Source organism: Xenopus laevis, chromosome 5L (genome assembly GCF_017654675.1).
Source record: "Xenopus laevis strain J_2021 chromosome 5L, Xenopus_laevis_v10.1, whole genome shotgun sequence".
Lineage (NCBI taxonomy): Eukaryota > Metazoa > Chordata > Amphibia > Anura > Pipidae > Xenopus > Xenopus laevis.
The window spans coordinates 92447559-92460322 of NC_054379.1; the positions used below are offsets into that span (position 1 = coordinate 92447559).

Below are 12764 nucleotides of genomic sequence, written 5' to 3' on the forward strand. Positions count from 1 at the left end.
GTCTCTTCCTTCACAGTGAAGGATATGATTATGAACATATGATTATATTTGGGGTTTGTGATTGGGTGAGTGTCTCTTCCTTTTTTCTACTTAAAGTTTACATTGTAAAACATTCAGTGTCTTGATGAGAGGTGGACCGAAACATTGAACAGTTTTAATGTAACTTAATAAATATTTGATTTTTAATTAAAATCCCAGTGTGCACTCATGCTTTCTGGATTAGTATATATATATATATATATATATATATATATATATATATATATATATATATATATATAGATATAGATATAGATATAGATATATATAGATATATATATATATTCCACAAAATAGCCAGCACTCTCGAAAATATATTTCAGCTTGCCTGTAGTCAGCAAGAACGGTCCGCACTTTCAGGTCTTATGTAGAAAGTAAAAAAGTTTTATTGTTACATACGAGACCTTTCTCTGATTGTTTGTAAAAATGCCATAAATACCCAAACAAGGCGGGAAAGAACACATAGAGACTGACGTGTTAACAACATCACTAAAATTTGCATATCAATCATTAAACATCTCAATAATATAAATATCTCATAATGATTGCTATGCAAATGTGAGTTGCGTTTTAGTTCAAGATAGCAAGATATATATATAATATTGTTGTGAAAAGCCAGTTGGAAGAAGACCATATCTAAATATACCATGTAAATCAATCAAATAACTCAACAAAAGCTGGAAATTACAGGTGGTTTATAATCCTCTGCCTCGCCATTCTGTCAATCCCTGCACTGGCTTCCGTTACCTTTCAGAATCAAATTCAAATTAATGACACTGACTTTCAAAGCACTTCACAACTCTGCTCCACCCTACATCTCTGAACTCATCTCTATATACTCACCCACTCGCTTACTACGCTCCTCTACTGACCTGCTACTCAACTCTTCTCTCATTACCTCCTCACATGCTCGCATTCAAGACTTTGCAAGGGCTGCACCCCTCCTCTGGAACGCTCTTCCACGGTCTGTCCGACTTTCTCCCAACCTTTCTGCTTTCAAAAAATCTCTGAAAACGCACTTCTTTCGAGAAGCCTACCCTCACTCTGCTTAACTACCAAACGCAACACCACATACAATACCACGTTTCTCACCCACTCAATTCGATCTTGTCCACTCCCACACCTTGTGTATTACTCCCTTCCCTTTAGACTGTATGCCTATGCATAGGGCCTTCCTCACCTTTTTGTACCTGTATTGACTGTGATGTTTGTTACTCCATATATTCTATATATGTAATTCATGTGATGTAGTTGTATAATCACATTTACTTTACAGTGCTACGCAATATGTTGGCGCTATATAAATACATGTTAATAATAATAATAATAATAATAATATATATATCCGAAGAATTCGATTGTGAAGGAACTCAAAATGGTATTCGTAAATGATACATTTTCGTTTAATTCTCTAATTTTTATTATCCATTTTCATAGGTTTTTTGCTGGAAGTCACCTGGCAGTTCACTGAAACAGTGTTGGTGGGTTTATGGTCGCCAATTATTTATGTCTGATGTTGCTTTAAATAAGAATGAAATCATGTTTGTAACACAAGATGGGAAGGATTTACTGGAAAGTGGATGCTGGAAAAGAAAAAGAAAGGTAAATAAAATTAAGAGACAGAGAGGACTGATGGAACACAGACTATGGCTCCCCAATTTTATCAAATAAAAAGGGGGACCTGGGGATTAGGGAAAAATATGAAGCACATAAAGCATTTCTCTGAAATTTTTATAGCCCATGTCCACTTTTTAAAGAATTGGATTTCTAATGGAATATACATTTCTGATGTGATACTACAGATGTATCCTAAAAGTTTATAAATAATTATGTTTTTTTCATTTGTAAAATCTTGTTTTGTATCACTAGATGTTAGTGGGAGGCTTTTCCAGAGGCCTGCCATCTCCACTGGCTGGGGTAACCCAAATATACTTAACTGAAATAAACATGGTGGTTGGTTTGTAGTAAATAATTATCTCCCACCACCCCCCCCCCAGCTGCTACCCTGGGCAAATGCCCCTAACTTTTTACTTACCCCTCGTGCAGATTCAGGCATTGGAGTTTACGGCAGCCATCTTTCGGGTCTTCAGTATTCTGACACTGAGACTTGTGTAGTGGCGCATGCGCAGTAGGAGCAATTTCCCATCTTGCGACAACTGCGCATGCGCCGAAATTTACGGAAATTGCAGAAGTGCCAGAAGAAGACACGAAGACCTGGAAGATGGCTGTCGTGAATAGGGATGTAGCGAACGTCGGAAAAAAAGTTCGCGAACATATTCGCGAACTTGCGCAAAAATGCGAGCGGTTCGCGAACGGTTCGCGAACCCCATAGACTTCAATGGGAAGGCGAACTTTAACATCTAGAAAAGACATTTCTGGCCAGAAAAATGATTTTAAAGTTGTTTAAAGGGTGCAACGACCTGGACAGTGGCATGCCAGAGGGGGATCAAGGGCAAAAATGTATCTGAAAAATCTGCCTGTGTGTGCTTGGAAGAGATAGTGTAGGGGGAGAGCTGTTAGTGATTTCAGGGACAGATGATAGTAAGCTTGCTGGCTAGTAATCTGCTTGATACTGCTCTGTATTGGAGGGACAGAAGTCTGCAGGGATTTGAGGGACATTTTAGCTTAGGTAGCTTTGCTGGCTAGTAATCTACTGTTCTCTTTAAACAACTGCCATACGTTGACCTTGTAGGCATTGTTTGCCCAGTTTTTTTGGACGCAGCCACTGAAGCACAGTTGCCAGAAAAAATATGCCATATAAATGCTGAAAATAGTAATTTTTCGCCATACGTTGACCTTGTAGACATTGTTTGCCCAGTTTTTTTGGACGCAGCCACTGAAGCACAGTTGCCAGAAAAATTATGCCATATAAATGCTGAAAATATAAATTTTTTTGGTTGCAGCCACTGAAGCACAGAGGCCAGAAAAATTATGCCATATAAATGCAGAAAATATGCATTTTTTTGGTCGCAGCCACTGAAGCACAGTTGCCAGAAAAATTATGCCATATAAATGCTGAAAATATAAATTTTTTTGGTTGCAGCCACTGAAGCACAGAGGCCAGAAAAATTATGCCATATAAATGCAGAAAATATGCATTTTTTTGGTCGCAGCCACTGAAGCACAGTTGCCAGAAAAAATATGCCATATAAATGCTGAAAATAGTCATTTTTTGCCATATACGTTGAGTCAACGTATGGCAAAAAATTACTATTTTCAGCATTTATATGGCATATTTTTTCTGGCCTCTGTGCTTCAGTGGCTGCGGCCAAAAAAACTGGGCAAACAATGCCTACAAGGTCAACGTATACACTACTACAGCGGTGGATACGGATTACGTAAAATATATTATGGCTGCTTGAAAAAAGTCACTCCGGTGTTTTTCTGGAGACGGTAATATTATGGATATTTAGACAGAATGTGAACAAGGTCACACAGCTCGATGGCGGGTTGAAGAAAACAGTGTGCAAATAATGCCTACAGGGCAAATAATGCCTAAAAGGTCAACTTATACACTACTACAGCGGTAGTAAAATAAAAAAAAGTAAAATAAAAAAAAAATGAATATTAAAAAAAAAAATTAAAGTTGGTGCTGCTGAACTACTAGGAGCAGCAGATTAGCACACCAGTCCCACTCCCCAACACTGCTAGACTAATAGCACTGGGCTCTTATAGTAGTAGTAGTAGTAGTAGTAGTAGTAGTAGTAGTAGTAAAACAACAAAAAAATAAATAAAAGCAGTCCTTACAAGGACTACTGTTATTGCAGCAGTCAGCAGATGAGATCAGAAGCAGGACAGCTGCCCACTGCAGCTACATACAGAGCACTGCAGTAGAAGGTAGATTACTAGCCAGCAAAGCTACCTAAGCTTAAATGTCCCTCAAACCCCTGCAGACTTCTGTCCCTCCAATAACAGAGCAGTATCAAAACGATTACTAGCCAGCAAACTTTCAACTGTCCCTGAAATCACTAACAGGCAGCAGCTCTCTCCCTACACTATCTCTTCAGCACACACAGGCAGAGTGAAAAAACGCTGCAGGGCTTCGGTTTTTATAGGGAAGGGGAGTGGTCCAGGGGAGAGCTTCCTGATTGGCTGCCATGTACCTGCTGGTCTGGGATGAGAGGGCAAAAAAAAGCGCCAACAATGGCGAACCCAAAATGGCGAACGTCGCGCGACGTTCGCGAACTTCCGGCGAGCGCGAACACCCGATGTTCGCGCGAACAAGTTCGCCGGCGAACAGTTTGCGACATCTCTAGTCGTGAAATCTGATCCCTGAATCTGCACCACGGGGGTAAGTAAAAAGTTAGGGGCATTTGCCTGGGGTAACAGCTCGGCTGGGGGGGGTCTATGTAGGGTAGGGTTTTTGTTTTAATAAAAGGTTTGTTTCTCCTTTAAAAGGTAGCTTGTCTCTGTACCAGTGCATGATAAAGGATTCTTTAAAATGGGGCATAGGGCACAACCTTCCAAAATGCGCTTTAGCAATATATTCCTGTTTTAAGCAACCCTTTTCTTCATCTATAGCTTACTGAGGGACTGCTCAAAATTTGCAATAGCTAGGAGGAGTATGTTCTACAGTAGCACCTCCACTCCTCAAGTTTTTTCAACAATGTCGTAAAATGTAAAATCATGGAAATGCAATTATATTGTGCATTATTTATTGTTGGGACCACAAAAACAGTGTAAAATGCAGGGAAACCTAAAGTTGAGGTTTCCCTGTACGTCTTTAAATATGTGTTGCTGAACTTCTAGCAGTTTAATCTGTCAGGTTTCAGGGAAGGTGACAGATGTAATAATACAGATGTGAACTGTTGTGCCTAGTAGTGATGTTATATTTTCTGCAATGTTTTTTATCTAAGACATGTAACCTGTGATACATTGTTCTTCCTTGTTTTGACTCTATTTTGTAAACTGCTATTTTTATACACTCAATAAACTACCCGAATTTAAAAAAAAAAAATATGTGTTGCTGAGTGACATGCAATGTTTCTGTACACCCCTCGTATCAGGACACTGGAATGAACGGTGCTGTAGGAATTAAAACAAAGACACTGATTCCTCACTCTTTATTTTATTGAAGTATTGTTTTCCTTGTGTATTAAGTAAGTAGTACAATTTCTGCCATCACAAAGTTAGTTTATGCAATAAAGATAGATGATTATGACTCTAATTTGCTTTAAGCATTTCATTTTGTAAAATAATTGATTTTATCATTGCCGTTTTGCATCAAAGGGGTGGTTCACCTGTAAGTTAACTTTTAGCATGTTATTGAATGGCCAATTCTAAGCAACTTTTCAATTGGTCTTCATTATTTTATTTTTTTATAGTTTTTGTCATTTTGAATTATTTGCCTTCTTCTTCTCACTCTTTCTAGCTTTCAAATGGGAGTCACTGACCCACCTAAATAATAAATGCGTTGTAAGGCTACAAATGTATTGTTACTGCTACTTTTTATTATTCCTCTTTCTATTCAGGCCCTATTCATATTGCAGCAATGCATGGTTGTTAGGGTAATTTGCATGTTAGCAATCAGATTGTTGCAATTGTAAACTAGAGAGCCGCTGAATAAAAATCGAAATAACTCAAAAGCCACAAATAATAAAAAATTAAAACCAATTGCAAAATGTCATAGAATGTTACTCTCTTCATCTTACTAAATGTTAATTTAAAAGTGAACAACCCCTTTCAAAGAAAAAAAAAAGGCTTCATGTGTATAGCATATTCCCTTTGAACCAATTAACACATAACTGCTTGTAGCTCTGTAGAGCTGCAGGTTCTCTAAGGTAATATAGTTTCTCTGTCATCATAGGGGGACACAGGGACGATGGGGTTAAGCTCCACCCTCCAGGAGGCAGGACACTTACTAATAAAATTGTGGGCGTGCCTAACCGTCTTAACCCCCACACTCCAGTTTATCCAATCAGTTTTTTAAGTGTCCTGCTACCAGGAGGATGGACGTCCAGCGACATGGATATTTTTAGTCGATTGTGACTATTTCCTTCCTGGGTTCTTACTCTGGGCAGCATATATTTGTCCCTTAGTACAGTCCCAGTATTCTCCGCTCACCGGGGTCATTTCCTAGCCGCTAAAGGCTATAACGACCACCCAGGCATATTCCTGCTAAGCTTGGTCGATGGCAGACGGTGTGGCCGGGATGGGCATGAGGTGAGTATCTGCCTTGGGCATAACAGCTCACCTCTCAATTCTGGCTTGGCAGCCTCCCCCCTAGCGTTACTCTGGGTTAATGGCGGAAGCCCTCCCCCAGTTCCCCCCTTCTCCCTCTCCTTACTGAGCGCAAAAGGGTGCAGGACGTTCTCTAATACTTGCCAGGCTCTCTCTCTCCATTCCGCTTTTCTTGCGGGGGAACAGTGCGCTCGTTGCGTCTTCTGGCTAAGTGAGGGAGACGGCTGAGGGGGGAGAGGGCCGGATCATGCTGCGCTGGAACGCATGCTGCGTATGCGTTCCGGCGGCCATCTTGCGTACCTCGTGCGCATGCTGCGTATGCGTTCCAGCGGCCATCTTGCGCACCTCGTACTTCTGCTGCGCACCGAGCGGTCCACTTTCTCCGCTCCTGCACGATTATAGCAGATTTTGTAAGCGGTTGGTGGCTTACTCCACACTCCTACTTATTCAATCTTCCATGGCAGAAGGTAGGCCAGAGGGGTTATTCACCAGGGCGGGGGGGAAGGCTGCCAAAACAGCGCAGATTAAATTTTTTGCCTGTGCCAATTGCTATGTTAAGCTGCCTTGAGGGCAGGGGGAGCCGCTCTGTAAATCCTGTTTAGTGGGGCAGAGTACTGCGCTCATTTCAGAAGATGTTTCAAGTCCACCAGCGGCTCAGCCAGAGAATCCTTCAAGGGAGAGTTTTTCTCAAAGTCAGGGGCCCAGCTCGGATACTGATGTTCCAGCACCATTGCGGGCCATTCAATTAACACAGTCCCTTGCTTCCTTGCAGGGTCTTCCCTCTATTGCTGACAATTTAGGAAGAGTGTTAGCCAGACTTGACCAAAAGACTAGCTCTAAGCGTAAGCGGTCTGAAGAAACTAAAGTGGCCACTACTTCTGCTCATTTTTTATCTGACGAGTCTGCAGCTGAGCAGGCATCCTCACATTCTGAGGGAGAATTACTTCCTTCTGAAATATCGTCGGGTGAGGAGGAAGAAACTGTGGAGGACCAAAGAGATCATGATAGTCAGCATGATGTGGAGGGTATTATTAAAGGTGTTATGGATGTGTTAAAGATATCACAATCACCCAAGTCCCAAGATGACTTGGGGTTATTCAAGAGGAAGCAGAAATCCGAAGTTTGTTTTCCTTCTCATGAGCACCTTCTTCACATAATACAAGAAGAGTGGAGTGTTCCAGAAAGAAAATTTCAAACTACTAGAAAATTTTCTAAGTCTTATCCATTTTCTAAAGAGCTGGTGGAAAAATGGATTAATCCCCCAGCAGTAGATGCACCGGTATCAAGATTGGCCAAGTCTACTACATTGCCGGTCACAGATGCGGCGTCCTTTAAAGACCCATCCGACCGAAGATTGGAAGGTTTTCTTAGGTCAATTTATTCTTCGTCTGGGTCAGCTCTTCGCCCATGCTTGGCCTCGGCTTGGGTGGCCAGAGCAATTCAAGCGTGGTCCGAATCACTTGTCAAGGACATCCAGAATGCAGTTTCCAGATCCGACCTGTTATCATCAGCCAGTGCGATAGCAGAGGCATCGGCTTATTTGTGCGACACCGCACTAGACACAGTTCAAGTCACGGCACGTACATCCGCTCTTTCTGTGGCAGCACGTAGAACACTATGGCTGAAAAATTGGTCAGCAGATCTGAGTTCTAAGAAGTCCTTGACATCTCTTCCATTCAAGGGACAGCGTCTGTTTGGTGAGGAGCTCGAAAAGATTATTTCTCAGGCTACGGGAGGAAAAAGCACTTTTCTTCCACAGGCCAAAAGTAGTACAACTACTTCTTCCAGACGGGGAAGGTTTTTTCGTGGCTCAAGTAGGCGATACACACGAAGAAACAATTCACCACAGAGGTCACACTTTCGAGCTAAAACAAGCGACAAAAGTCGCATGCATTGGAAAACCAATCGACCTAGTGTCAAGCCCGCAGCAGATAAATCTTCTTCAGCCTGACGGGGCACCCCCTCCGGAGTCGGGGGAGCGCATTGGGGGCAAGTTGCTCCGATTCCGGGAGGTGTGGAACAACCATGCGTCAGACATATGGGTGAACGAAATCATTTCCGAAGGTTACCACATAGATTTCTCAGCCATTCCTTGCAAAAGATTCATCATGTCCAGGGTACCTGCAGACCCAGACAAAGCTACTGCCTTTCTAAATTGCATCACAAACTTAGAACAAACTGGAGTAATTGTTCCAGTGCCACATTCAGAGAGATTTTCCGGATTCTATTCCAAAATATGCGTACCTCCATGTACCAATCTAGCCGCCACATCACTCCTTCCTTCGATTTGCATTCAGGAATCAACACTACCAGTTTGTGGCTCTGCCGTTCGGACTCTCTTCAGCCCCCAGAGTGTTCACAAAACTAATGGCAGTATCGGCTGCAGCATTACGTCTACAAGGGATTTCAGTCACTCCTTATCTGGACGATCTGCTTCTGAAAGCCAGATCAGAGACGAAGGCAGAGGAAGATCGGAGCAAAGCAATCAGTCTTCTGCAGAGTTTCGGCTGGACCATAAATTGGTCGAAGTCCAATTTGCGACCCAGTCATCACATGACATTTCTGGGTCTCGAGTTCAATACCATCACACAAATGGTGCATCTTCCGTTGGACAAGCAAATGAAGGTCAGGAATCAAGTCCGTCTACTCCTCTGAGATCGGAGTCCAACTGTTCATCTAGGAATGAGAGTGCTGGGACTCATGGTGGCTACCATAGAAGCCGTTCCATTTGCACAGATTCACTTACGATCATTGCAAGCAAACATTCTAACATCGTGGAAAGGAGGAGCTCTCACTCGCAAGCTCAATTTATCCCAGTCGACAAGAGTAGCCATCCAGTGGTGGCTGCGACCGACCAATCTCTCCAAGGGTCAATCCTGGGCGACGCTAGATTGGAAGATAATTTCCACAGATGCCAGTCTGAGAGGTTGGGGAGCAACCTGGGACAACTTGTCTGCCCAAGGCCAATGGTCTCCAGGGGAGTCCAAACTTCCCATCAACATCTTAGAACTGAGGGCGATAAGGCTAGCTCTGTCCGAATGGACAGAGTTATTACAGGCAAGTCCGGTTCGGTTACAGAGCGACAATGCTACCGCAGTGGCATACATAAACCGCCAGGGAGGTACTCGCAGCAAAGCGGCACTGATGGAAGCTCAACAAATTCTCAGTTGGGCGGAAACCAACGAAGTACAGCTGTCCGCGATTCATATCCCAGGAGTTCTAAATACCAAAGCAGACTATCTCAGCAGAATTTGTCTAGACCCGGGAGAATGGGAACTTCACCCAGACGTGTTTGCAAGACTAGACTAGACTAGAAACAACACAAAGGTGCCTCGATTCTTTGCTCGTTACCGAGAGAGTCTGGCGGCAGGGGTCGATGCCATGACACAGAATTGGCAGTTCAACCTAGCATACATATTCCCTCCACTACCCATGCTTCCACGAGTCCTCAAGAAGATCAGGCAATCCAGTATCACGGTAATAGTAGTGGCTCCATACTGGCCTCGAAGGACTTGGTTTTACGACCTTCAGGAAATGTCAATAGCACAACCGATACGTCTCGAGAACAGGCCGGATCTTCTGTTCCAAGGGCCCGTCTCTCATCACAACCCAGGACTGTTCGCTTTGACGGGATGGCTGTTGAGGCAGACATCTGGCGAAAACAAGGGTTAACAGAAGAAGTTATTGCCACATTGTTGAGAGCTCGTAAGTCTTCATCTTCAAAGTCATACTACAGAGTCTGGCAGTCCTATCGGAGTTGGTGCGAGGAGTTCAATCTATCCTTTCACGAACTTAGCATCCCGAGAGTTCTGTCTTTCCTGCAGCGCGGGCTCCGGCGAGGTCTAAAACTCAGCTCTCTGAAAGTGCAAGTATCAGCTCTGTCAATCCTATTTCAGTCCAAACTAGCCTTGAATGATACAGTACGTACATTTCTACAAGGAGTGGCACATATAGTTCCTCCGTATCAGCCTCCAGTTCCAGCATGGATTTTAAATGTTGTTCTCGAGGCCCTTCTTGATCCACCGTTCGAACCGATGGGATCTATTTCAGATACTTGGCTTACCTGGAAGGTAGTGTTCTTAATGGCAATTACATCCACTAGAAGAGTGTCAGAACTGAGTGCACTATCGGCAGATCCGTCTTTTCTAGTATTTCACAAGGATAAGGGAGTTCTACGCACAGTCCCATCTTTCCTTCCTAAGGTGGTTTCGTCATTTCACATCAACCAAGACATTGTTGTTCCCTCTCTCTGTCCAGAACCAAAGAATGATAAAGAACGTCGGCTACACAATATAGATGTAGTTAGAGCCTTACGATGGTATATTGAAAAGTCAAAGTCTTTTCGACGATCTCAATCTCTCTTTGTATTACCATCAGGGCCCAGAAAAGGTCATCCTGCATCTAAAGCTACCATTTCTAGATGGATCAAGGAGACCATCAGACAAGCATACATGTCCAAAGGGAAGACTCCACCGGAGGGAATTCGAGCTCATTCCACAAGAGCAATCGGAGCTTCCTGGGCTTGGCCAATTCGGCCTCATTGGACCAGATCTGCAGGGCGGCTACCTGGTCCTCTGTACATACTTTTACAAAATTCTATAAAGTTGATATTTTTTCTTCAGCTGAAGCATCCTTTGGGCGCAAGGTGCTTCATTCCGTGCTGAAGTAATGGTTAATTCTTTTTTTCCCGCCCTGCTGTTTTTGGGGGCTGCTTTGTTAAGTCCCCATCGTCCCTGTGTCCCCCTATGATGACAGAGAAAACAGGATTTTTTATACTTACCGTTAAATCTGTTTCTCTGTGATCAATAGGGGGACACAGGGCGTCCCGCCCTAAAGATTTCTTTTGTTGTTAACCATTTGGTCATTACGGGATAATTCCCTGATTTACCTTCTACGTGGGTTATTATGTTGATTATTATTTTGTTTATTACGATATCTTGTTACAGCATTTTTTGTGACAAACTGATTGGATAAGCTGGAGTGTGGGGGTTAAGCCGGTTAGGCACGCCCACAATTTTATTAGTAAGTGTCCTGCCTCCTGGAGGGTGGAGCTTAACCCCATCGTCCCTGTGTCCCCCTATTGATCACAGAGAAACAGATTTAACAGTAAGTATAAAAAATCCTGTTTTTTCCTACAGTTTGTTGCCAACAACTGGTTGTGTAGAGTCAGGGAAATGCCCTGCGTGTATCAACAGTAATTTCATGCAGCTGGTGTCTTTAAATAGGTGTGACGCTATTAGTAGCTTAATGTTAAAGGATTTCCATCATTAGCATGTTATGTAATTCTATATTTAGTAACAATTTGTACTGTTACGTGAAGTTTCTGTTCATTTTGAGAAACATATTCTGTTCTACTGGAATGTACTACATTGTGTTATATCCCTCTGCAGATTACACTACAGTTGAAGTATCATCGATATACAATTAAAGGGGAACTATTGCAAAAATTAAAATTTAATATAAGCTTCAACATACTGAAATAAGAAACTTTCTAAATACAATCAATCAAAAATTCTGTACCGCTTCTGAAATAATCAAGTTTATGTTCACTATTCCACTCTCATGCAGGAGTTGGGTGTCAGATAATTATTAACAGTTAGATCCAATATATCTTATACGGGGGCTCCTTTTGCCTAGAAGATGTATTAGAGCTCATTCTATTAAATCACCAGACATCATGTCTCTCTACATGCAAAATTTGTGCAAAAGTCAGTTATTTTGTTAGATTTTGTTCCTACTGGAATCAGTTATTTGAATGAGCTCGAATACATCTGCTGGGAAAGGAAGCCCCCCTTTAAGATATATTGGATCTGACTGTCCATGAATATCTGACACCCAACTGCTGCATGAAGAGAGGATGAAGAGAAACAGATGCTGAGAGAGGAATAGTGAAGATAAACTTGATTATTTCAGAAACAATGCAGAATATTTACTTGATGGTATTTAGAAAATTTCTTATTTCAGTATGGTGAAGCTTATATTAAATTTAAATTTTCGTAATAAGTCCCCTTTAAGGAAAGTCCTGAGATAAGTTGTAATAAAATGGTCATTCCTTTATCTCTCATTAGATAAGAGATTTGTTAAAATCTTGTCCTAAAACAGCACCATATTTTACAAATTTTATAATGTAATGAAAAATGTAATACGATCTATTTGGGTGGTTTGATGTGTCTGCCTCCGACAGTGTTTTGAATTAGAAGCAATTGTCTTTTGTTGGAAGGAAACACGACATGAAGTGTCCCCTTCTGACAACGTTTCATGTTGGGTAGCAAATTGTTCATGTAGTTTATAGTTCATAATTTAAAATCAGTTACATTATGTTTAGATATATGCAGTTACATAGGATTTACTGGATAAGATCTGTTGATGCAGGGAAATCCAGTCATTAGTTCTGCCTAAAACTTTGTCACGGAAATCTAAAATAGATAAAAAATGCTCCATAGGATCCTGGGACAGATGCTGACACATGAGGCTTTTGCACGTCTCTCCTCTTGTATCTCATTAGTGGCTATTAGTTGCAACAGTTTTATCATTTGACATGTAGA

General features: G+C 42.0%; 1 protein-coding gene across 6 annotated transcripts in view; it reads left to right on the top strand.

The window, feature by feature from the left end:
* The window catches only part of LOC121393724 (inhibitor of Bruton tyrosine kinase-like), a 35586-nt gene that overhangs the window by 9334 nt on the left and 13488 nt on the right, over positions 1-12764 (top strand). For all 6 annotated transcript variants that reach the window (XM_041563073.1, XM_041563077.1, XM_041563072.1 and 3 more), the window contains one exon: positions 1477-1641. In XM_041563073.1, the coding sequence (XP_041419007.1) occupies positions 1477-1641 (165 nt within the window). The remainder of the gene's footprint in view (positions 1-1476; positions 1642-12764) is intronic.